Here is a 24,532-nt window from a genome sequence, read left to right as displayed (position 1 = left end):
CTTTGCAAACAGTTGTTTGGGATACAGTGCTGTTAGGCCCAGTCCAAAGGTTACTTTGTCCACTTTTAAGAGGTTTGAAGAGTAAGATAAACAAGGCAGTTCCTCTGGAACGGCACCCTGGACTCTATTAAAAAAAAGTTTTTACTGATTTCAGAGAGAGGAAGGGAGAGACAGAAACATCTATCCACTGCCTCCTGCACACCTCCTACTGGGTATGGAGCCTGAAATCCATCTGACATGTGTCCTGACCCGGAATCGGGCCAGCGACCTCCTGGTGCTTGGGAAGATGTTCAACCAACTGAGCTACACCGGCCAGGCACCCTGGACTCCATTTTAAAGTAGTTCCACTGATATTAATTTTTTTACAGGAGGTTTGCTCTGATCTCAGAATTTAGGAAAGGAGCCCAGGAGCTTTGACTCTGGGCCCCACCCCATCCTTGCCCTGACCCCCTGCCCTTCTCCCTCCCTCCTCCCCATCAGGTGAGGACAGCCTTTGGGGTTGGGCTGAGTCCCCGGATCTGCTCCCTGGGATGCATCCTCAGTACTGGGTTGTGTGTGTGTGTGTGTGTGTGTGTGTGTGTGTGTGTGTGTGGTTGCTGTGGAGCCGCTGAGGTAGGAAAGGCATGAGGGAGGGAGGAGCAGGCGGCCCAACCAGTTTGGAGAGGTCGTTAGCTGCCAGGTAACTCATCTGGGCCTTGCACATGTGCATGCTGGTAGAGGGGAGCTGAAGGGAAGTCAGGACAGCACCGAGGCTGCCCCTCTCTGGCTCCTCCTTCCCGATCCAGTCCTCATTCATCTCTCTGCCACCAGGACGGAGGAAGCTGGGGTCTGGGATCTGGCAGGTTTGATCCAAACTGGCCCTGGTGTGTGTGCGTGTGTGTGTGTGTGTGTGTGTGTGTGTGTGACATCAAAGTACAGAGAGGTCCCTGAAGACCTCTCAACCCACGTGTCTCTCATTCCCTCTGTGCCGCAAACCCAGCTTTCATCAGCCTCCACTCCTGGTTATTAGCTCAGGGCCCCTTCACTTCCCGGCCCTACAGCCCCTCCAGGTCTTTCCTCCCAAGCTCGACCCTATAGTGTTTCCAAGCCTTCCCCCCTCTCCTTTCCCTACCGCTCTTCCCCTATCTTTTCCCCGGGACCCTGCCTCCTGGTCTGGGGCCAGGGGCAAGCAGACCCAGCCCTCTGTGGCTCCTTCTTCCTGGCAGAGATGGGGGCGGGCTCTGGAGCTCTGGCCAATGGAGGGTGGAGCCCACACAGCTGGCTCCTAGCCCTGGCAGCTGCAATTGCAGGGGTGGCTTAGGGATGAGGCCCAGCCCCCTGCCTCGCTTCCCTTCCCCCTGTCTCCCCTCCCTTCCCCCAGGTATAAGAGCTGAGCTCAGGTTAGCTGGCTCATCCTGTCCTGTCTCAGAGGTGTCAGCAGGTAAGGAGACCCAGGGCTTTTCACCCCAAATGGGCTGCCCCCTGTCCAGAGGGCATGCTTAGACTATTCTACTCTAATCTGCCAGGGAAAGGGCCGGGGGCCAGGCCCTGGAGGCTGGTATGTGTGCCTGGAGCAGAAGTGGGTGGTTGGAGGAAGAGGAAGGAGTAAAGCTAAGATGAGGTCCAAGGGATTCTCTCTAAAGGGGGTGGCCTGGGAGTTGTCCTGCAGCCTGGGTGGGGATGGGGCCTTGTGTGGAGTTGGTCCTGACCCCCTAGATGAGGCCAGAATATCTGGGGTGGAGCCAAAGGGGGTAGTTGAAAAAGAAATGCTGGGGTTTCCCCTCACCTCTAGGTAGATCATGAGCCATCGGCTCCTCCGGGGCAGGCTGTAGACGACACAACTCTCAAGCCAAGGACCACGCACACCAGGCACCATGGGACAGTGTCGGTCAGCCAATGCCGAGGTGGGCCCATTCATTCCCGGCCTGTCTTTCTGCTCCCACATACCTCTCCTTTACCCTGAGGGTCTGTGTTCCCCCACTGACTTCTGCCCTCTCGCCTTGGCCTTGGTCTACCCTCCAGACCCTGGCTATGAGACCTGACCCCCCTTTCTGGTGCCCACGCAGGGTGATGCAGTAGGAGGCCTCCCAGGAAGAGGATGCCTGGGCCACGTGCTGAGACCTGCCTTGCCTGGGGAGGGGGGGCTGTGGGGGCTGGGGAGGAACCCTTGTCCAACCTGTGGCTCAGGGCAGGGGCCAGTGGGGGTGAGGAGGGCTGGATGTTGGGCTCTGGAGTGGGCGGGACCTGTGTGCCTTCCAGTATCTTCTGCCCTGTTGGCCTGGCTAGGTTCCTGGGGAAAGCAGGGTGTCATAGGGTGGGGTGGAGCCTCCCTGATGTGGGTGATGTCCCTTACCCTCAGGATGCCCAGGAATTCAGTGACGTGGAGAGGGCCATTGAGACCCTCATCAAGAACTTCCACCAGTACTCGGTGGAGGGTGGGAAGGAGACGCTGACGCCCTCCGAGCTACAGAACCTGGTGACCCAGCAGCTGCCTCACCTGATGCCGGTACGGAGGGGGGTGACCCCACACCAGGCAGGACACTGACTTCCCAAGCGAATGCTCCAAGGCCCCACCACCCAGCCACAGCCCCTGGCACTAGCAACCCCGAGTCTTGCTTTGGCCCCTGGGCAGGGTGTGGTAGGAAGATGGGAAGGTGCTTGCCTGCTGAGCTGTTGTGTCTTTCCTCTCCTCAGAACAACTGTGGGCTGGAAGATAGAATCGCCAACCTGGGCAGCTGTAACAACTCTAAACTGGAGTTTGGAAGTTTCTGGGAGCTGATCGGAGAAGCAGCCAAGGGCGTGAAGCTGGAGAAGCCTGTCCGGGGGAGCTGAGAACCGTCCCCTGGGATTCTTGGGGGGGATGCTGGGGAAAGGGGACCTTAGAGACTGTGGGCCTGGAAATAAAACTCTCTTTACCGTCACCACCCTGTCCCCCAGCCTGCACCTGTCTCACCTCTGCAAGGTTCAGGCTCATAGCGGCCCCTCCTGGGGTCCCTGCCCTTCCTCCCTGGGAGCTCGGTGGAGCTAATGGGTCCAGGAATCCCCACCAGAGGGAGGCTCAGGGGGGCGGGTTGGGGCCAGGGATGATGTGGAGGGGTAAGGATGGTGTAAGGGCCACGCCATTTGGTAGTGGGTGCTGGGCAGAGAGGAGCTGGACTTTGGGAAATGATTTGAAAGGGACTGGGAATAGGGCTGGATATTTGATATTAAAAAAGGTCTCTAAGAATGAGCTGTCTGTCCAATGCTTTATCTTCCTGCCTCCAGCGCTGCCCCAGCCTCCTCCCATGACTGTCCTTGGACTAGGGCAGGGGAAGTGGGGGAGCGGTGGGGAGGGGGAACAGGCTAAGAAGGGTGTGGCCTTGGGGAGTGAGAACCAGCTGGGTGGTTGGGCATTTAAAGAATGATGGTTGTTTTGTATCATTTGGTTAATAAAAAAAAATGGAAAAAGTGAAAGATGTCTAGTGTCTGCATACCTTCTTCCCAGGTCCCTGGGTCCACGGGTGTAAGGTGGTTGGGGTGAATGGCAGAGCCATCAGGTGGCACGGTCCATGTGGGGCTGCAGTGGTCGTCCATAGAGGTGAATAGGGACCCACTTTACTCCATGGATTTGGGTTGAGGATGGTGCCAGGCCCAAGAGGTGGGAGACCTGGTCCTCTGTGAGTGCCGAGCGCCTCTTTGCCAGGGGCTGGCACTCTGACAGGAGAGGATATGAACCCGGGTGTGCTGGATGGAGCCTGGGTGACGAGCAAGGCAAATGTGGGACTGATGGCCTCCGTGCGAATCTCTGGAAATGTGGGCCTGCGCTCAGTATCAGTCTCCTCATCTGTACAATGCGGGTATTGACAGTCCTTCCCTCAGAGGACTGTTAGGATCATTTGAGGCATCATATAAAGCACTTAGCAGAGAGCCTGGCACAGCGAGTGCCCGGGGAACTGTCAGAGTTGGTGAATGGGTCCCTCTGGTTTCCGCTGCGGCCTCCTTACGGGGATGTGGAACTGGCCAGTTTCCTTGGGTTCCGTGGGGAAGGGCTAGCGGGTGTTTCCAGAGGAGTCATCAGCTACACAAGAGCAGTCCCAGGGGTGGGGGTCAGGAGAGGTCCTGGTGGGCTGACCTGGAGGCGGTAGCCCAGGTGCCTGCCTTCTGACTTGAGCACACGAATCAGGCATTCCTCCTGAAATCCCAAGGGCAAGGAAGTTTCTGTGGCCAGCCCAGCTGGCCTGGAATGCAAACTGAACATGTCTGGAGCCCCTGAAACGGAGCTCCAGTGACCTAGGTGAGAAGGGCAGGTGACAGTCCTTCCCTTCCTCTCTCCACCTGGTCGGGTTCTGTCAGGCCCTGCGGGGCTAGGAGGGTGGGGTTGACAGAATGCCAGCTATCACCGCTCCTTCTGGGGTGGGGTGGAGGGGTGTTAAAAAAGGTGTGTATCCCTTTAACGAGGGCCCAACCCCAGGGCCAAGTCAAGAGGGAGCTCAGTCACTACCTCCCCACTGAGCCAGCTCAGCCAGGCAGGGAAGGAGGGAGTGGGACACATTCTGGGAGTGCGGCGGGGAGGAGTCCTGGCTGGGCTAAGTGAGGGTTGCTGCTTGGCGGTGCCAGAGCCCAGGCCCCAGAGCCTTGCCGGAGAGGAGTTGAACCGAGGAGGCAGGTGAGCACCCCAGGCCCGTCCTGGGAGGTCGGGGACTGTGGGAGAGGCCCCACGGGCTTTTGAGGCCGGGGGAAGGGGCTGTAAAGGGGCCTGAGGCGGGAGGGCCCTGCCAGAGACGGGGCTGGGAGGTTTCGTTAATTGTTAATTTTCCCAAAAGGCTGGTTTGCGAACGGAGAGTTCTGGTGAGATTAGGGACTGGAGAGGCCCTCAGAGGAGCGTGTGGGGTGGTGAGACCCCCTCCCTAGCCCAGCAGCGGCCTGGGCTCCTCTCCAGCGGCGGGGCCACCGGGAAGGGTGTTTGGGAGCTTTGCCCGCAGCTGCTCCGATCCTTTCCTAACAGAAAAAGGGCAAATGCGTGCAGGTGGGGGTTGGGGATGGTCAGACCCTCGCTGCCGGCCTCTCTGGCCTCCGGGAGCAGTGTCCTGGGAGAGGTAATGGGGTCCAGGGAGGGTCCAGGGAGCCTGAGAGCCTGAGCGGGGAGATAGGTGGCTTCTCTCCACCTTGGGACTCAGGAAGGTCCCCGGACGGACGCAGGCCCCGTTGTGCTCTCAGAGCTCTTCCTTGGGAGGGCAGATGGGACATGGAGGAACCTGGGTGACATCCCGGGGGCGCCTGGGAGCTCTGGGATAGGGGCCAGGAGTCTGGGCAGCTTCTCCTCCACCTCAGGACCAAGGCAGGTCCTGGCTTGACTGGCTTTGTTTGGTGGAGCCACCTGCACTGTGGGAGCATTCCCCTGCCCAGCCCTGTCCGGGCGGGGGTGAGGGCAGGGGTTCTGGGGGAGGGAGCACTGGGGGAGGGGGCTCAGCCTTTCCCTCTCCAGCTTACTCGTCCGGAAAAGAATTTAGAGGAGCAGGCTTCTCCTTCCAGCTACATTCTCTAAAATCACAAGTGGGTGGAAGGTAGCTAGGTTACCCAAGTAGAGGGGGTCAGGAATGTCGGAGTTCCTCACTCTGTGTGTCCATGTGTGTAAATGAGATGCAGTGAGTCCTGTGAGGGTGGGGAAGGGTGAGGCAGGGGCACTTGGGTGAGAGAGTAGTCTCTGGAATTGGGAAAAGACCCTGAGAAGGCTGAGCAGAGAATGGGGCCATGGAGGCTGACGAGATTAGCTTGAAATAAATAGCCTTGCAAATAGAGCAAAGCATCACCAGCCCACTTCGGATTGCACCTTCCCTGTATATTGACGTGAATTAAGGAAATGCATGAACGAATGAGTGAATAAATGAATGAATGAGTCAATGAATGAATAAGCAAATGAATGGTGAATAAAAGAGTGAACAAATTTGAGGTAGATGGAAGGGACACGGAGCATGCCAAATGTAGGCTTGAGAGTGGGCTAGGCTCTAGGGAGGATGGTAACTAGGAGACATAGGAGTCCAGGTGTCAGTGGTGGTCAAGGGGGTCTCTGGCCGGAGATAACCTCTGGCCAGAGACAGTACTCTGCGCCCTCAGTTCCTACCTTGCTTGTAGGAATGGATTCAAACAAGAGACAACTTTATGGCAGCAAAAGCAGGCCAGGATTTATTTGTAGGAAAGAAGTACACTCAGATAGGACCTGAATGGGCAACTCAGCTGGATGAAACCAAACCAAGAGCCCTAAGCGGGCAGCTCAGCTGGCTGAGACCAAATACCAGTATTCGGGAGGTTAGAGGATTCATACCTCTAGGCTGGAATGACCACAGGCAAGGAGCAAGTCATTCCCTCCCTCATGTCTCCAAAGAAATGTACCTTTAAGCTACGAGCCTCCTTCATCTAGGACCTAGGTGTTATGCCATCGCTTAGAGTTAGACCATATCTTGGAGGGCTCTGAATCTTTCCTGCTCACATAGGGGCCTGGTATCTCCATTGTCTATTTCTCACACTTATTTCCTCCAGGCCCCAGCTGCCTCTCCCAACCTCTCCCAGCTCATATCTTCCTCTCTGCTAACTCTAACACAGGGACATATCCCAACATTTGGGAACAATTTAAGACTCAAGAAGTGTGTGCAGAAGCTGGGAGGGGGAGGTGAATTTTGAAGAGTATGGTGGATGTTCAGGGCTCCAGATGGAAGGGGATTAGAGAGTGGAAGAGATGGGGGATGGTTAGGAGGCACCTGGAGGGGTGGGGCCCAGAATCTGGGGGTGGAAGGGTGGGGCTGGAGTGGCTGAGACACATGGTATGGTGTCAGGGCAATTTATGCTTTTGGAGAAGTCATCAAGCTGGGCTGAGGTGAGTGGGGTTGGGGGTAGGGGCTTCTGGTTGCTCAACAATGAATCAGTCAAGGATAAGACAATGAGAACATGGTGGGAGGGTTGAGGGCCCAGGTGAGGGGGTCCTTTGGAGAACCAGTGGCCGCTCCATTCCCACTTTTTGGGAAGGCTCTAATGGACATGTCTACCTCCCCCGAACTCTCAGGCCAGGATCTACCTGCAGCAAAGTTAATACAGGACCTACCTTCTGACAGAACAACATGTGGCCTGCCCTCACTGCCCCAATCCCGTGCCTGGGACCATCCAGCCTCCTTGGTGGGAGGATGGGGCAGGCAGGGAGGAGCAGGTGGCTGTGACATGGGTGGAGTGGCAGAGCCTGTCTCCCAGCCCCTAGGGGAGGGAGGAAGGGCGGAAGAGGGTGGAGACACCTGACTATCCCACTCTGACATTCTTCCTTCAGAAAGGCACTTATCCAGATGTATCTCCAGAGATGTCCATTTGACTTAAAAGAAGGGGAAGGTGTGGATGGGTGATGGGCAGACGATTGGGAGGTCTGGGAACTGAAATCCAGAGCTGCTAAAGCTCTCTGGGGTGATCGCACACTTGACAGCAGGTGGCTGATTGTCAACCAGGTGCTCACCTGGGTCCTGCCTACTTGGCTGCCAGAGGCCCAGTAGGGACTGGGGCCTGGTATCAAGGGAGGGCAGGAGGTTCCTCTAGTCAGAGAAACAAGACTCCAAGAAGACAGGTGGTGGGAGGGGTGGGCAGGCTTTGGGGGAAGGGGCAAGACATGCCACCCCCTAAACTGGATTTCTTTCCATTTCCTCTTCCTATTTGCCACAAAGTTCCTCACTCAGGGAACAAGGCCCAGGATGGTTAAGGGTGGGGTATTCTCTGAACGCTCTTGCCACTCGCAAAGCTTGGTGGGGAGTACACTTGGCACCACCCTTGCTGAAATGGGATTCCTGCAGTGCTGGTTCCATTCTTCATCCTTTTGGTCACAGACCAGGGGAGATAAGGGAAGGATTCCTGGTCAGAGATGCCCCAGCCTGACCTCTCTCAACTCTCCTTCCTTCCTGCATCCTGGGCCAGTCTCCTTCTAGCTTCCAAAAAAGCTTTGCAAAAACCAACAGACATTAGAAGAGTGGTCAGGGGCCTTTGTACACCTGGTATCAGGGCTGGACGGAAGCAGGGCATTTCTAGAACATCTTCCTTGAACAAAGCACTGGGCTGAGCAATACAGGCTAGAAGAGATTAAAAAGCTTTAAGCCCTGGCTGGTGTGGCTCAGTTGGTTGGGCGTAGTCCCATGCACGGAAAGGTTGCTGGTTCGATTCCGGGTCAGGGCACATGCCCGGTCTTTCAGGCTTGATCCCTCCTTGGGGCGGGGTGGGGGGGAGTGGAGGGGGGAGAGGGCAGGCAGGGAGGGGAGGAGGGTAAGGTATGAGGTAGCCGATAGATGTCTGGCTCTCACATCAATGTTTCTCTCCCTCTCCCTTCCTCTCTCTCTAAGGAATCAATAAAATATATTTTTTTAAAAAAATAATAAAGCAGTGAGGTTGTCTATCCAGGATTTTAAAAAAATGGCCCCAAAGCCTCGTCCTTCTGTGCAGTTCAGAATACACAATGGCTGTGTGCCAGAAACACTCGCCTTGCTTCCAGGGATGTCTGGTGTCCGGGGAGATTACAAGACCCAGGAAAAGGCTGGAGCCATACCAGTTAGTGGGCCCAGGCCAATGCCAACTGAGAGTCTATGGGAGCCAGGGGAGGAGGGCTTGGAGGGCAGGGGTCAGGGCAGGCTTCCCGTGGCAGGTGCAGTTCCAGGAGGCTTTCGCTAGGCGGAGAGGGCAGGGCAGTGGGCACAGAGGAAGACGGCCTTGGAGAGCAGGTGGGAGGGGCAGGGACTTGAACTGTGGATGCCCAGGCCCTTCCCTCACCAGGATCCGATGGGCAGGGTGGCTGCAGCGCCTTCCTGGGCTTGGGGGCGTGAGTGGAGGCTCACTGCCCGGGTTCACTTGGGGGGGCACTGGGCATGGGCGGCGACTCAGAGTAGATCCGCCTGTCCCTTCATATCCTGTTATTCAGAAAGCTGTATCCGCTGGGAATGTGAGTGTCTTTTGTCCTGGTGTGGGGAGGTGACTGTGTGGCCTCTGGCTGGCTGGCCGGCTGGCTGCAGCTCTGTCTCCAGCTGGGGCAGACCCGGCCTGGCTCCTCTTTAGGTAATCGGGTGAAGGGTCCTCGGGTCCTGTTGCATATTTTGGGGTGGGTATGAGGGAGGCTAGGCTAGTGGGGTGTGGCTGGGAGTCTGCAGAATGTCTGACTCAATGAATCCGGACATTGTCCTTTCCCAGAAGCGGCCATGGCCTGGGAGTCTGGACTCACTTTCCTGGCGCCTGGCCGAATGGATTGCAGAGGGCCTCGGTCTTTGCCTCTGCTTTGTTGCTTGGGGCTGGGGTCTCAGCCAATCTTGGTGTCTTGGGAGGGGACTATGGCTCCTGCCCCGGCCATCTTGACTCATCCTAGCAGTTCCTAGCTGTGTTTGCCCCCAGGGCAGAGGGCCTGGGTGAGACAGGTGTGCAGACGGTGGAGGGATGGGCACTTACTCTCTTCCCACGGGAGCCTCTTGCTCTCACTGGGACTCTGACAAGCCCAGTGCCTGGGGCTGGGGAAGGGCCGGGAGAACCTGTTAAGGCAGTTGAGCTGGGGAACACCTGGATTAGAAGAGCCACATAGTACTCATTCCAGGGCTACCCCCCCTGTGCCTCCCTTTCCCTGCCTCCTCTTAGAGGACCTGTCAGCTAGGAGGACCAGGGCCCAGGGTGTGTGTGGGGGAGGAGGTTTGGCCTGTGGGGTCTCTTCTCACCTGTGATTCTCCTGGTGCCCAGGCCCCTCGAGGAGTGAGGCAGTGATGGCGGACTGCTACACAGAGCTGGAGAAGGCGGTTGTAGTTCTGGTGGAAAACTTCTACAAATACGTGTCTAAGTACAGCCTGGTCAAGAACAAGATCAGCAAGAGCAGCTTCCGAAAGATGCTTCAGCACGAGCTCAACCACATGCTGACGGTAAGGCCCCCACCCAAGGCCCCTGTCTCTCCCCAGCCCCCCCAAAGCCCTGTGTTCCCCAGTGCAGCGCCTGTTCTTTCAGAGTTACCCCACAAACCAGGGTCTTGACCCCATCCAGGCCTCTGTCCTCTTGGGGTACCCAGGCCTGAGCCAGATCCTGGGCCTCTGCCTAAGGGGCTCTGTGGACTGCCGCTCTCAGCATTGCTGACCCAGGTTCCTCCCCAGGACACGGGGAACCGAAAGGCCGCTGACAAGCTCATCCAGAACCTGGACGCCAACCACGATGGACGCATCAGCTTTGACGAGTACTGGACCTTGATAGGAGGCATCACCAGCCCCATCGCCAACCTCATCCGCGAGCAGGAGCAGCAGAGCAGCAGCTAAAGAACCCCCACCGTCCCCTCATGGCGCTGCCCCAATGCCCGGCCCCTCATGCTCTTCCCAGCCTCCTGCCCACCCAGGCCCTGCCCTCACTTCTCCCTCCAGACCTTCTGTTGATCATTGCTGAACAGGGGGAGGGGGTGATGTCAGGGCCTCTTTGTGAGCATCTCAGTCTGGGGGTGCCTACCTCAGGGTCTCAGTCCCTGGAGCCAGCAGACGCTGGGCATCCAGGCCCTCAGTGCTGTTTGGGTAACCCAAGAGTTTCCTCAGTCCATCTACCCTGCCAACATCGGATGTTCCTGCCTAATTCTGAGTCTCTCTTGACCTCTGGAGGTCAGCTCGCTGCTCCAGGTCTTCCTGCTCCTGGCATAAGCACCAGAGACATCTCCCCTTCCCCTCAGCCCCTCAGCTGGGAAAAGACTTTCAGGTACTGCCCTCCAGTTAGCTGCCTCTGGGTCTGGGAAGAGATAAGCAGGGTTGAGCCTTCTCCCTCCTCCTCAGCCCCTGAAGCATGGCAATAAAGGCTGGATTTGAAATTTGTTTCCCCCTCACCCAGTCCCTTTGTGATGCTAATTAAAACCTTTCCACACACGTCCTGGCCGGTGATTCCTGGTTAAAGGCACGTACCTGGGTTGCAGGTGCCATCCCTGGCCCTGGTCAGGGCGTGTGCAGGAGGCAACCAATCGATGTGTCTCTCTCTCATGGATGTTTCTCTCTCTCTCTCTCTTTCCCTCCTCCCTCCTTTCTTCCCCTGTCCCCTCCTTTCCACTCTCTCTGAAAATCAATGGAAAAAATATCCTTGGGTGAGGATTAACAACAACAACAAAACACACACACACAACACCAAACACCTTTCCACTCTTTGGAACCTTAGAAAGAAGTAGAGGTCCTAGATCCCAGCAGGTGCTGTCAGCCCTGGACCAGCAGATCCTTCCTTCCAGCTCCATGAAGGTCCAAAGGCCGCATGTCACCAACTGGGGCCCTCCTAGCCCAGACTCAGACAGTGTTTCTCATCTAGTCCTTATTGCAATTCTGAGAGAGAGGGGCCATGACCCTTAGTTGCACTGGGGACCTGAATGCTCATCAGCAGATTATTTATTTATTAATTAAAAAAATATATATATATTGATTTCAGAGATGAAGGGAGAGAGAGAGAGAGATAGAAACATCAATGATGAGAAAGAATCATTGATCGGCTGCCTCCTGCACACCCCCGAATAGAGCCCGTAACCCGGGCATGTACTCTGACCAGGAATCAAACCCTGATTCACAGGTCGACTCTCAACTACTGAGCCACGCTGGCCGGGCGAATATTAATATATTTAGATGGATAATGGAGAGCATTACACCATTGTGATGTTTAGATTTCATCAAGCACGAATTTAAAAGACTTGTTTTATTTAAAAAGCAACAATATTTAAAGCATTCCGGAATTTATACACTCTGCAAAGATTTAAACTTGTGACAAAAAATCTTAGCTGTCAACTTAAAATATATGTGAGTCAGTATATAATCCCTCCCCCTTCCCTCCGCCCCCGCCCAATTCCTTCAGGAAGCACAGAGCAAACCCCATGAAGATAGAGTATTGCTTTAGAGAGCAATAGGGTTATTGGGGACATAGGGTGGGCTACCTGGGGAAGCTTTGGAGGCGGGATGAGCTGAACTAGAATGGAAGCCGGAGGTGGGCAGATCAAATAGGGGAGAGAAAGGAATCTTGGAGAATTGGACAGAGAATAGTCAGGAGCCAAGGCCTTGGTGTGGTGGAGGAGGCAGCTTCTCAAAGCCAAGGTGTGATGGATGCCACGGGAAATACCAGAGGCACTTCCTGCCCCCTTTCCGATGACCGGCTCCTCATGTTCCAATCCTCCCCAGTGAATGTCTTAGAAGAGGGTGGTGGTGGTGGTGGGGTGTCGGGTGGGCCAACCCCAGCCCTGTCCCTCAGGACCCAGCTCCTGCTTCCTTGAGAGAAGGGGCAATGCTCCCTTCAGTGCCCTGGTGCATGTCTGGAGTTCAGCACTTCCATCCTCCCAAGACTTTAGAACAGCTGGCAGGAAATGAGAAGGCGTGTGACCCCAGCTAGGGGCCTGTTTCTGGAAGATTTAAGCTCAAACCTAGAGTGCTGGGGAGGACACTGAATTTTAGTGGAGGTCAGAAAATCTCAACAGCCGTCCGCGTGTGGGCTTCAGGGCCTAGAGCCAGATAGGCCCCAGAGGGACAAAGGCTGTCACTGCAGAACCAGGCACTCGGCCTGCGGCCTCCCTGGGGAGTGGTAGGGCCAGAGAAGGGCAAGCCTTCCTCTCTTACCCACAAGTTCAGGGACGAGACAGGCTGAGCAAGGCCTGAGCTGAGTAGGGGAGGGAGGGTCAGAAGCAAGTCCCGCAGTACTATTGAGCAGGGTCCCTCTGTCTGTGTCTTTCCCTGGCCTGGCCTGGTATTTAAACCACTCGGGTCGGAGGTGGTGGGTGCCCAATGAATTGCGCCTGCCAAACCCCTCTGTAGTCAGATCTGCCATTCTATAGGGTGAGAAACCTGGCTTGTGTTGTCACATGAGGGTAAGAAAGCCCAAACTACCCGTGTCAGCTTTTGACCTTCCTGTGCATTTTTGTTTTTCATTCCATTTAGATTTTTAGTAATTCCTTTTGAAAACTGCTTGTCCCATGTTAAAAGTTTTACAAACGCTTTCTCATTCAAGTCTCATTTGGTCCTCCTGACAGCCCTGTGAAACAGGAATCGTGACCCACCTTTTACAGGTGAAGCTATCAGAGGTGACGTGACTTGGCTTAGCCGAGGACACCCTGATGGTGGCCAGATCCCGTCTTTTATGAACTCTGTGTGGACTGCCCGAAGGGCAGAGGCCCTGTCTGTGTCTTGGCCCCAATAACTATGAAGGGCCAGGAGTGCCCTTTACTGCCCAAAGCAACCACAGCACGGTGGCTCTGATGCTTCTGCTGCCGATGCATTCATTCATTCCCCTTCCTCATAAATCCCCCTCGTCATCACCTTCTAAGCTAAACACCATTTGAGTTTCTGCCCGAATCAATGATTCTTGAACAGCTGTTCTTTTGGATCTCGAATAAATGCTTGTTGCCTCTCACGCTGGCCTTTTATTTTTAGGTTAACAGTATCTAAGGTGATCTACTTAGTGCACAGATTTGGCTGTGTGTAACAGATACCAAAAATAGCCGTGGTTTGAATGAAGGAGTTTATTTCTTTGTCATATTCTATCTGGAAGTAGGTGGCTTAGGCCTGGTTTGGTAAGTGGTTCTGCTCAGCCATCCCCAGTTTGTATAGTCCAAACGTTTCATCCATTTTCCAAGCAGCAAGGTAAAGAAGTGGCCTGTTCCCTGACATTAAGGGCATGAATTAGAAGTTACATACCTCTTCTTTCTGCTTATTTTGGCCAGAGCTTAATCATATGGCTACACCTAGTTGCAAGAAAGGCTGGGGAGCATGACCTTTATTTGAATTTAAAAGTAAGTTTGTTTTTACACTATACAGTGTCCTTTTTGCTATGAGAGATAAGGGGAGAAAAGGTAAGGGGTCAGCTAGCAGCCTTTACTACAAATGATATTTTACACATGTCACAAAATGTAAATTGGGCAGTATTTCCTCTTTTTTTAAAAACATTTTTATTTATTTCAGAGAGGAAAGGAGAGAGAGATAGAGAGAGATAGAGAGAAACATCAATAATGAGAGAGAATCATTGATTGGCTGCCTCCTGCACGTCCCCTATTGGGGATCAAGCCCGAAACCCAGGCATGTGCCCTTGACCAGAATCAAACCTGGGACCCTTCAGTCTGCAAGCCAATGCTCTATCCATTGAGCCAAACCAGCCAGGGCTATTTCCTCCTTTTTTAATTTCTGGAAATATGTATAAGATGCCCTGCATGCCCTCCCTGCCCCCCTTGATTTGGTAAACTTGCCCAAGAAGACCTTCTGGGTCTGTTTTATTTTTATTTATTTTTTTATATCTTCTTTTGTGTAGATTTATACTACTGATCAGTTTTTCTTTTTTACTAATAAAAATTGTATTACTTAGCAGCATTTAGAATGTCAACAAAATGGCTGCAACTTTTTTTTTTTTTGTAATTAGAGAGTGGTATTCAGTTAAGAGAACAATTGTTTCATAAAAGCTGCATCAGAGACAACTGAAGATGAAAAAACTACCATCCCCACATATAACTCATTTGTGCTGTGCACCAACAAGAACCTGCTTTAAACTTCCGTGCCAATTTACAACCCCCATGCTGTACCAGGCAAGGTTAGTGGCTATTGGAAATACCACCAGGACAGGGCTATCCAGACACACATCTGGGCTCTGCCAACGTGGCTCAGTTGGTTGGAGCTTTGTCCTGTGCATGGAAGGGTAATGGGTTCAATTCCCAGTCAGGGCACAGACCTAGGTTTAGATTCGATTCCCCATTAGAGGCAGCCGACAGATATTTTTCTCTCTTCCTTCCTCTCTCTCTCTCAAATAAATAAAAACACATATCCTCAGTGAGGGTTATAAAACAAAAAACATAAAAAAAAGACATTTGGTAGTGTGTTAACTATACACACAGAAAAAGACACTGTATAGTTAGTTTAAAAACAAATCTTTAAAAAAAATCCTATATAATAAAAGGCTAATATGCAAATTGTCCCCTCAACCGGGAGTTCGACTGGAAGTTCGACCAGGGGGTGGAGCCAGCCAACCACCTGTGGCCCCTCCCCCCAGTCACCCAGCTCCCAATCGCCCTGATCAGGGCAGGCCTGCTGGACCCCACCCATGCACGAATTCATGCACTGGGCCTTTAGTAAAAAAACAAAACAAACAAATCTTACACAGCCTTTAATTTCAGTTTTTTTCTTTAAAAGGAATGAGTTGTGTACAGGGTAGGAAAATGCTTTATAGACAAGAAAAAAAGTTGCATAGAACCAACGTATCATCATCTTCTTCACCTTCATCTTCCTCCTGTTATAGGATAGTCTGAAGTTAGAAAAGTTCCAGGACACGCAGAATAGGGAAACTAAGAGAGTTAAACAGCAGTTTACAGCCACATAGTAAATCCTATCTTCCCTAAACCAATGACACTTAAGAGTAAATGGTTTGCATTTCTCCTCCCCAACCAGAGGGTAAATAGCTTAAAGCACCCTACTCAGGAAGATAGATAACAGAAATCTGATTAGTGCCATTTGCCAACCACACCCATGAAGTTAAGAGACTCAATCTCATTTTGGTACCTCCTCATAAAGCTGATGAATATTCTACTGATGCTCCCCTAAGACCTCCCCTAAATGCTAAACCTTTAAAAACCCTGAAACCGAAGTTCCTGGTGGGGCTCTCCCCTCCAGGAGCCTGCCTGTGTCATTCCCTTTCCCTTCTCCTTCCCCCACAGGCACATCTCTTAAACTTCAAGGGACCCCATGAGATTTACAACCAAGGGAGCAATGGGCAGTGGCAGCTCATCTCGGGCTCCACCCCTGAACCTTTCCCCTGATTTCCCTGTGAGCCAAAGCAGCCCAGCCTGGGCTCCCCTGTTGCTGCTTCAATGCCCTTCCTTGTTTCACTGTCTCACGTGTGTTTTTGCTTCGGTCAATAAGTTCTTGCTTGCTTTTCCACACTTTGACTTGATTGAAATCTTTCCTTTAAGAAGACAAGAACCAAGGTGTCATCATCTCGCTGGTAATACGCCTGCCCCTCATCCTCTTCACCTTCCACGTCTTCCTTCTTTTTTCAGGCTTGATGACTCTTTTTTTTTTTTTCAGCACCCCACATTTCTCCCAGCTTCTTTGCAATATCACCAATGGACAGGCTAGGATGCTCTCCTTTGATTTTTTGGGTGATACTCAGAGCAAAACATGAAAAAGGTAGAAGGAGGCCTCTTGGATGCATTATGATTCTTGAGCTTCTTCTTCTTCTTCTTTTTTTTTTTTTGGTGCCCTTGACAAGGAATTGAACCCGGTACCCTTCAGTCCATAGGCCGAGGCTCTATCCACTGAGCCACACCGTCTAGGACTCAAGTTTCTTTTTTGCTTCCCTTTTAGGAAGGATGTAAGTTTTCATTTCTCTTTCATCAAGGGCCTTATCCAAGTTTGCCATTTTCTTCAAATGTTCCTTTCACTTTAGCAGATACGGTCTTCTACCTCTCTGAGCACTTCTTAGAAAACTCTGCGAAGTTGACTGAAGCATCTGCGTGTTTCTCTGAGCTCCTCCCGGCAAGTTTGCACAGAGAAAGCATGTGATGGCATTTTTGCCTCGGCTTCTTAGTGTGAATGACAAGCTCAGGGGAGGCCTGCACAGCGGCGTTACAAACTCAGAGACGGAAAATAACCACACAGCATGGTCTGAAATGAAAACTTTCTAACTAAAAGCAGTTCATCGCGGGTGGTCATGCCTCTTAGGGCAATATTTTTCCCTAACAAAGATCAATCTTCACCTTAACTGGGCCTGTCTACTGTCTTTTGCATGTATGATAACATACCTGATTAATTCCACCCCCCACCCTCCTTCAGAGCACAACCACCCCACCAGAGTGGAGATCACAAATCCTGTCATTGTTATTGTTACCATGGTAACTGTTGACTGTTAACTATCCTGTACCCACTATGTAAAAGTATGTGTCTATTCATTTAACTTTTTGTCCAATCCCAGAAATGTCCCCGTTTTGCGTTCTCCTGCCTCCCTAATCTATCACCAATGAATTTCATGTAACTGCCTTACATCTTCCCTTTTTAAAAAATATATATTTTTGTTAATTTTAGAGAGGAAGGGAAAGGGATAGAAATATAGAAACACCGACAAGAGAGAAAGATTAAAGAGTTTAATTGATGAGATAGTCAGTAGAGAAATTCAGAAGGTTTTTGAGCAAGTGATTGACAAAATGGACACTATGATCAGAATAGATGAGGAGGCCTGGGGTTGGGGGCAGGGGCAGGCATTAAGGGGTCAATGGGAGAAAAAAGGGGACATATGTAATACTTTCAGCAATAAAGATTAAAAAAAAAGAAATCTTGTATAATAAAGCCATTACCCTTTTCCTGAAAAAAAAAAAAAATGGATGAGGAGGAGAGAGACTGGAGTCTAGGAGAAGACTGGTCAGGAGGTTGCTGTTAATGTGAGAAACATTCAAACCTGTAAAGAATTTTTGTGAGTTTATTTGCGCCAAATTGTCGAAAATTGCTGGGAAACAGAATCTCGAGATTTTGAGATAATGCTCCGGAAAACGGCAGTTTTTCACCTACTTTTATAAATTACCATCAAAGGAAGAGACATAAGTGGGTTGCATGAAATTCATTGGTGCTAGATTACAGAGCTGGGAGAAAGCAAAGCAGGGAAACCTCTGGGATTGGATAAAAAGTAAAATGATAGACACATGCTTCTTTTACATAGGTGGGTACAGGATAGTTAACCGTCAACAATTAACATGATAACAATAACAGTGAGGGAATCTGTGGTCTCCTCCCTGGCACCCTGGTGCATTGGTTGTGCCCTGTGTGGGCCGGATAAAGAGAAGTTACAAGTTACCCTGACATTCCACAGGTATGTTATCATAGATGCAAAAAGATAATAGGCTCAGCTCTTTGTCAAAAAGAACATACCGGCCTAGGATATGACTACCCACTATAAACTACTTCTTAATTTAAAAAGTTTTCATTTCAGACCATCCCTCGGGGTTACTTTAGGTCTTTGAGTTTGCAAGGCCACCAGGCAGGCCTTTCCCCGAGTTAGTCAGATTAGCAGGTGGTCCTTTTCGTCCACAGAAACATTCAAGAGTTTAATTGATGAGGTAGTCAGTAGAGAGATCCAGAAGGTTTTTGAGCAAATGATTGACAACATGGACAACTATGACCAGAATGGATGAGGAGGGGAGAGGCTGGAGTCCAGAAGGAGGCTGCTGTGTCAGGACAACTGGGATGAGGCAGTCACTACAGGCACAGGGAGAAAGGGGTGATTTGGCGAAGTGAGGTTGCAAGGAAAACTCAGCAGCACTTGGTGAGGACCTGTGGCTGGCAAGGCTGCTTGGCCACATCTGGGGTTCTGCAGAGCAAGGCAGAGACGATGTGGATTGGGGCCTGGACGACTAGGGGAGCAGTGAGGGTTTGGTGCTGGAAGGATGGGGCTGGCTGAGTACAGAGTCAACCCTTTGATCTCAGGAGTTCTTTAAACGATGATGCTGTGAGGCACAGGGAGAGAGGGGAAGGATCCGGAGAGAAGCAATCAAGAGAGAAAAGGGTAGAAGCGAGGCAGGGTTAAGGAGAGGAGGAGGAACCAGGTAAGTGGCCAGACCAGGAGCTTTGGGTGAAGGAGTAGCTGTCAGGGTGATTGAGGAGTGGTGCTCTGTTGCCAGGCCCAACTGAGTTCAAATCCTGGCTCCGCACTTAATTCCTTGAGCTTCTGTTTCCTGATCTATTAATCATAGACGTTGCCCACATTATAAGGTGGTTGGGAGGATCAAATTCGGTAATGCATCTGCACACAGAGAGTACTTACAACAATGTCTGTGCAGAGTAAACACGCAGTTTCTTCTCACTTAACCTGTCTGCTGCCCTCTTCCCTTCTTGGAAGATGTTTATCTGGCCCAAAGCTGGGCAGGTTCAGAAAGTCATTTTTTATCACTGCGCTTAGGGATGATCTTGTTTTGAGAGACGGATTCTTGTTTATTCTTATGACTGCATGGTAAACCCAAACTTTCCAGAAATCAGTTTTTTTCTCTTTTCCCCCAGAAGGAAAGTCCCTTTGAGGATCTAAATGCGGATTGGTGAATAAAGAGCTGGGGTGACTGGAGGTGAAGGGTCATAAAGGGTTGGTTGCATAAGTAAGCTGGGATGATCACGTGTGTATCTGCACCATGTAGGGAATTGATTTCCTTGTCTATGAAATGGGGTATGGAGAGGCATCGAACTAGATCAAACGAAGCTGTCACCAAACTCCACTATTTTTGAAGCTGGACCTAGGTGTTTTGCCAGTTACTATAATGGGAAACATATGATCATTTCCAAGCGAGGAGGCAGGATGGAACCAATGAACAGACTTTTCTCACTTTGAAGGCTCTCTTGATTGTTTTGTTCTTAAACTGTTAACACCTGCCATGAGCAGATGACAACATGAGGGCTCCAAGGACAGACCAGCATTGACAGGGAAACCAGAGGTGGACCATCACTGTCCTTGTGTTTTAGTGCACGCGCGAGGTTAGATCGTGGCTTCCTATTGCCGACACGTGAGGCTGCCTCATTCAGCAAGGATGCTGGTTCTTGCTGTGTGTCATGCTTTCTTCCACTGCTGTATCTGATGACACACACGGAGTGCTCACCAGGTACTTTGCTTGTGTTATCTCATTTGATCTGTGAGGTGAGTGATAGTATCGCGTTACAGAAGAGCAAACTGATGCTTAGAAGGAGGTTAAGTGATGTTTGTAAGGTCACTTGGTTAGTAACTGAGGTAACGTGCTTTCTTCTTTTGGTAAGAGACGCTTAATGACAGGTCTGAGCACATGACCCGCACTGGTCAATCATAGCACCCTGACTTCTTAGAAACGGGAATTGGTTTATGGCTGAGTACACAAACCAAGCAGGGCCGACCAAGGCTCTTCCCGGGATATACGAACACTGGGTTTATAAAGCTGGGATAGTCTGTGACCATGTTTCTCATTATATAGTGAGGTCCCGCTACAGTAAGAGTAAAGCCCACATGTAAAGAGAGACAAGCAGTGATGAGAGAAGGACGGATGGTGTTGAGTTTCCTGTTCTAGCCCCCAAGGCTGTGGTTCATTGAACCTGCACATCATTGATGTAATAACAATACATCCCTTTTTTGCTACTTCAGTGGGCTTTCATTGAACTTCTGTGTCTTATAGCTGAAAGGTCTTGATCAACAGAACCAGGACATGGGAGGGTCAAGATTCAAACTCAGGACCCAACATCTTAACTTCTCTACAACAGCTATTTCCTAGTATATTACACATCGCTCTCTTAAAATGTCACTTTCAACCACTTCCTCATGAGCAACACCCTATAATTTTACAATCACTGCTCACTCTCCCGTCACCTTCCTTTTACTGAAGCTGGCTTTAGGCCCTTTCTGAGATTTGCACAATTCCCTGGGTTTGTCAGGACACATCAGAACATACCTCTCAAGTTGAGTGTTTCTGGGGTGATGGTTAATCACGCTGCTTTATGTTGGTTCCTGTTAGCACTGGTTTCACCAAGTGACGCATTCCATCCTTGGCCCTCCATTCTAGCAAATGGCAGAGCCCAGCTTCAGACCCAAGTCTGCCTGACACCCAGGCCTGAGTGCTTGCTGGGACAGCAGCTGGGCTCCAGGCTGTGGGAGGCTGTGAGGAGTCTGCAGGCTGGGGTGGAAGTGTCCCGGGGGCTCCTGACTCCGGTGTCAGACCTCAGGAACCACCTACCTCTATACACTGAGTCTCTGTGAGGAGTTGTGGGTCGGGGAGCCAAGTCCCCAAACTTGAGGTCCAGCAGTGCAGGGGATGGCCCAGAGTGGCTGGGCTCCTGTGAGCCTGATTGCACGACCACAAATAGTGGTGAGGGTGGCCAGATGTTGGGGGCACAAGAAACAGTTTGTTCTTTTTTTTTTTTTTTAAATATATTTTATTGATTTTTTACAGAGAGGAAGAGAGAGGGATAGAGAGTTAGAAACATCTATGAGAGAGAAACATCGATCAGCTGCCTCTTGCACACCCCCTACTGGGGATGTGCCCGCAACCAAGGTACATGCCCTTGACCGGAATCGAACCTGGGACTCTTGAGTCCGCAGGCCCACGCTCTATCCACTGAGCCAAACCGGTTTCGGCGAAACAGTTTGTTCTTGACCAGATTCTCTGATTCTGCTGATGGTTCACACCACTTTCCCTTTTGAGTTCTGATAAAATCTCCAAATCTCAGCTGTGGACCAGGGAATGTAATTTGGAGCTGAAGCCAAAAAGATCTTTTTATTCTAATTTTGCTGCTTCCCGAACTGACCTACCCCCACCTCATCATGGAAAGCAGCTGCCTAACTGTATCCTGCCCCATGGGGAGGTGGGGTCACCTGGGAGGTAAGGACGGAGAGCGGCAGGCTGGTTGAGAAAGAGAAAGTCTGCAGCCCAGAAGGGGCAGAGCCTCACCCCTCTCTTCCTTTAGAGGAGGGAGGGGAGGGAGTGATGGAGAGAGGAGCCCTTCTGAGGGGCCCTTCTGAGGAGGGAGGTGTTAAATTGCTCCCTCCCCCAAACACTGCCATTGGCAAGAAGGAAGTTTCTGGAGCCACTGGAGAGAGCTGGGTCCATAGAGTATAGCCAATGAGCTTTTAGAAGGTTCAGCGGTGGGGGTAGAGAATTGAGGGCCATGTCTGGAAACGTGGTATTGAAGGGAGGAGAGAGGATGGTGGCCATCGGGACAGCACTGGCGCGCCCCCTTCTGGTCATTCACCAAACATCCGCTCTGTGTCAGGCCACTTTAGTGGGGGGGCGGGGGGACACATAAATAATCCCAATTAAACTTAATTTTTTTTAATGTTTCAGTTAAAGTTGACATTCAACATTATTTTATATTAGTTTCAGGGGTACAGCCCAGTGGCCAGACATCCATATAACGAAGTGATTCCCCCGTGACTCCAGCACCCACCATATACAGTGATTACAATACCACTGACTACATTTCCTAGCCGCCACTCCACAGCCCCGTGACCACCCTGCAACTATCAATTTGTACCTCTCAATCCCCCCTGTCCACCCGGCGCCCCTCCCCCCAAATCTGGCAACCTTCAGTATCTATGAGTCTACAATTAACCGTAAAAGGTATTGTTATAGGGTGATGGGCAAGAGGCTGCAAAAGTACATAGGAGAAACACTAGTAGCTGTGTGTGTGTGTGCGCGCGCGCTTGTATGCATACTCCTGTGTTCTATGTTCTGGTATGTGGGAGGCTGGGGAGTAGATTCAGGAATGCTGTACAGAGGGGATGATATATGAGCTGAGTTTAAAAGGTGGTTAGGAGATTGACGGGGGAGGGGTGGGTAAACTGAGGAAGGGCTTTCCAAGAGAATGAATGGCACAGGCAGGGCTTGGAGGCATGGAGGGCCTGGCATGTGCAATAGTGAAGTTTCAGACCTGGGAAGTGGTGCCATGTCCGGTAGTCTTCTCCTGAAAGTTATGGGGATTCACCCAGTGTTTTCACGTGGGGAATGATGTGCTTAGGTTTGAATTTTAAGATCACCTTGGTGGCAGAGCTGAGAAGGGGCGGCGTGGGGGGCAAGGTCACGGTGGGGAGGAGAATCCAGATGTGTTTGCAGTTTCCAGGGACAAGGTGATGCTGCAGAATCACAGGCAGTGTGGGTAGAGCGGAGCCGTAGGCAGAAGGCAGGAAGGTGGGTCTGCTGACCGGATGTCTGGATGGCGATGAGGAGGAAGCAGGATACTAGAGGGCAGCCAAGTGTCTGGTTTAGGTCACTGGGTGGATGGTGGTGTTCGTTGTGGCAAAGAGGAGAGCGAAGGGCGATGGGAGATCTGAGGAAGGTTTCTTTTAAGCTGATTTTAAACCCAGGCCAGAGTGCATTTGGAGGCAAGAGGAAAGGGGACCCTTGAAGATGACGGACCAGAGCAGGTGGAGGAGATGGGCTCCTGGGCACCCGGGGAGGTTGAGAAATGAGACTGAGTGGCTGGGTGGGGAGAGGATGGGCAGGGAGACCAAGGCTGGTCTGAGGAGCAATTGGAAAGTTAGGGATTCTCAATGATGGAGGCAATACAGGAGGTTGACCTGTGTTTAAGTCACAACTCATTCATTGTGTGAACTTGGGCAAACTTCCCTGAGCCTCAATTTCCTCCTCTGTAAAGTGGGTTGAAATCGTACCAGCTTCCTGGGAGCGTTGTGTAAATTAAAGGGGAAAATATACAGAAATCACCCAGCACACATCGGTGCTCCATAAGGTCACATGCACAAACCCACCACATACAGCAAATCCAGAATGACCCAGATCCACTGTTCAAACACTCTCATGCTGATCATGCTGTCAGGGGGTAGTTATATAAATTATTTAATGCTGTTTTTAAAGAGAAAATGTTTCCAAGCATGTTTCTGAGGGCAGAGGAATAATCAAAGAGACCCTTGTTTAAGCTCAGAGGTGTGGTGCAACTCACCTGAGGTGAGTCAGAGGGAACACCAGGACTTAAACCTGAGCCCCAACAGTGAGGGCATTTCCCTTTCACCTAACTGCCCTGGAGAAAGGGTGGGTGGGCAGTGTTTGGCCCCTGACTTCTTTCTTTTTAAAAAATATTTTTCATTGATTTCAGAGAGGAAGGGAAAGGGAGAGAGAGATAGAAACATTAATGATGAGAGAGAATCATTGATTGGCTGCCTCCTGTACACCCCACGCTGGGGATGGAACCCACAATCCCGGCATGTGCACCAACCAGGAATCGAACCGTGACCTCCTGGTTCATAGGTTCGTTGAGACACACCGGCCGGGCTGGCCCCTGACTTCTGCCACTTAGTTCCTTCTGCCCCTGTCCTAAGGCTTTTAAAATAGCTTCCAGGCGTTTGGCTTACTTCCAGAAGTCCACCTGGGCTGCTCCGCAGGGGCTGTCCGGGGAACACCTTATATGTGAGGCAGATGTGAGGGGTGTGGGTGTGGGAAGGCTCCTTGGAGATGAATCAGCACTGCCTCCTCCAGTGTGAGTCAGGTGCAGGGCTTGGCAAGGGCTGGTCTACAGGAACGGAAAGCGAGCAGGGAGAAGCTTGTAATGACATATCTCAACCACCAGGGGGCACGAATCAGGTGGGAAAAACCAGCAGCTACTGGTGGAAAATCTCTGGTATGTATGTGCCTCTGTGTGTGCGTGTGTGTGTGTGTGTGTGTGTGTGTGTGTGTGTGTGTGTTGGACAGAATGTGAGGACCCGGCTTCTTAGGCTGGGCATGGGCAGAGTCATTCCTGGGAATGTGCCCACTGCCTGTCTGCCTTCATGGAGAAGTGAAAAATCAAGAGGGGGATTGGATTTTAGGGCTGGTTCTATTCAACCTTCCGGTTCTGCTGAGGGGAGGGAGTGGCTCCAGATCACACAGCAAGTTAGTGGCAAATTAATGTGATAGTCACCAGTCTCAGTCACATGGCCACTTGTTGGGCACCCTTTGGCTTCCATTTCTAGGTTAGGGACAAGTCTCTAGATGGGGCCTTAGTAATCAGTGGCTCTGCTTCTGTCTGTCAGGGTGTCTGTCTGTCTCTCTCATCTTATTTCCTTCTCCCTCACATTTTCTTTGTTTCTGTGACTATTTTTCTCTGATATTTTCTCCCACTTTCCATCTGACTGCCTC

At 51.4% G+C, this 24,532-nt stretch overlaps 2 protein-coding genes across 7 annotated transcripts; both read left to right on the top strand.

The window, feature by feature from the left end:
- Window positions 1-696: 696 nt before the first annotated feature.
- On the top strand, window positions 697-3,366 carry S100A14 (S100 calcium binding protein A14). 5 transcript variants are annotated; one of them, XM_079762122.1, is made up of 4 exons: window positions 697-842; window positions 1,772-1,883; window positions 2,339-2,485; window positions 2,674-3,366. In XM_079762122.1, exons 2-4 carry the CDS (start codon window positions 1,854-1,856, stop codon window positions 2,809-2,811), a joined length of 315 nt encoding a protein of 104 aa, XP_079618248.1. In that variant the 5' UTR covers window positions 697-842; window positions 1,772-1,853; the 3' UTR covers window positions 2,812-3,366. The 5 variants fall into 5 exon arrangements, with proteins under 5 accessions (XP_079618248.1, XP_079618251.1, XP_079618247.1 ...); XM_079762125.1 differs by having other exon boundaries at window positions 708-842; window positions 1,776-1,883; XM_079762121.1 differs by lacking the exon at window positions 697-842 and adding an exon at window positions 1,309-1,420 and having other exon boundaries at window positions 2,674-3,365.
- Window positions 3,367-4,466: 1,100 nt separating this feature from the next.
- S100A16 (S100 calcium binding protein A16) lies at window positions 4,467-10,801 on the top strand. 2 transcript variants are annotated; one of them, XM_079761074.1, is made up of 3 exons: window positions 4,467-4,624; window positions 9,694-9,869; window positions 10,095-10,801. In XM_079761074.1, exons 2-3 carry the CDS (start codon window positions 9,717-9,719, stop codon window positions 10,251-10,253), a joined length of 312 nt encoding a protein of 103 aa, XP_079617200.1. In that variant the 5' UTR covers window positions 4,467-4,624; window positions 9,694-9,716; the 3' UTR covers window positions 10,254-10,801. The 2 variants fall into 2 exon arrangements, with proteins under 2 accessions (XP_079617200.1, XP_079617201.1); XM_079761075.1 differs by lacking the exon at window positions 4,467-4,624 and adding an exon at window positions 8,882-9,027.
- The last annotated feature ends 13,731 nt before the right edge of the window (window positions 10,802-24,532 follow it).

This window comes from Cnephaeus nilssonii, assembly GCF_951640355.1.
Source record: "Cnephaeus nilssonii genome assembly, chromosome: 21".
Lineage (NCBI taxonomy): Eukaryota > Metazoa > Chordata > Mammalia > Chiroptera > Vespertilionidae > Cnephaeus > Cnephaeus nilssonii.
This window is presented reverse-complemented; position numbering and strand designations above follow the sequence as displayed.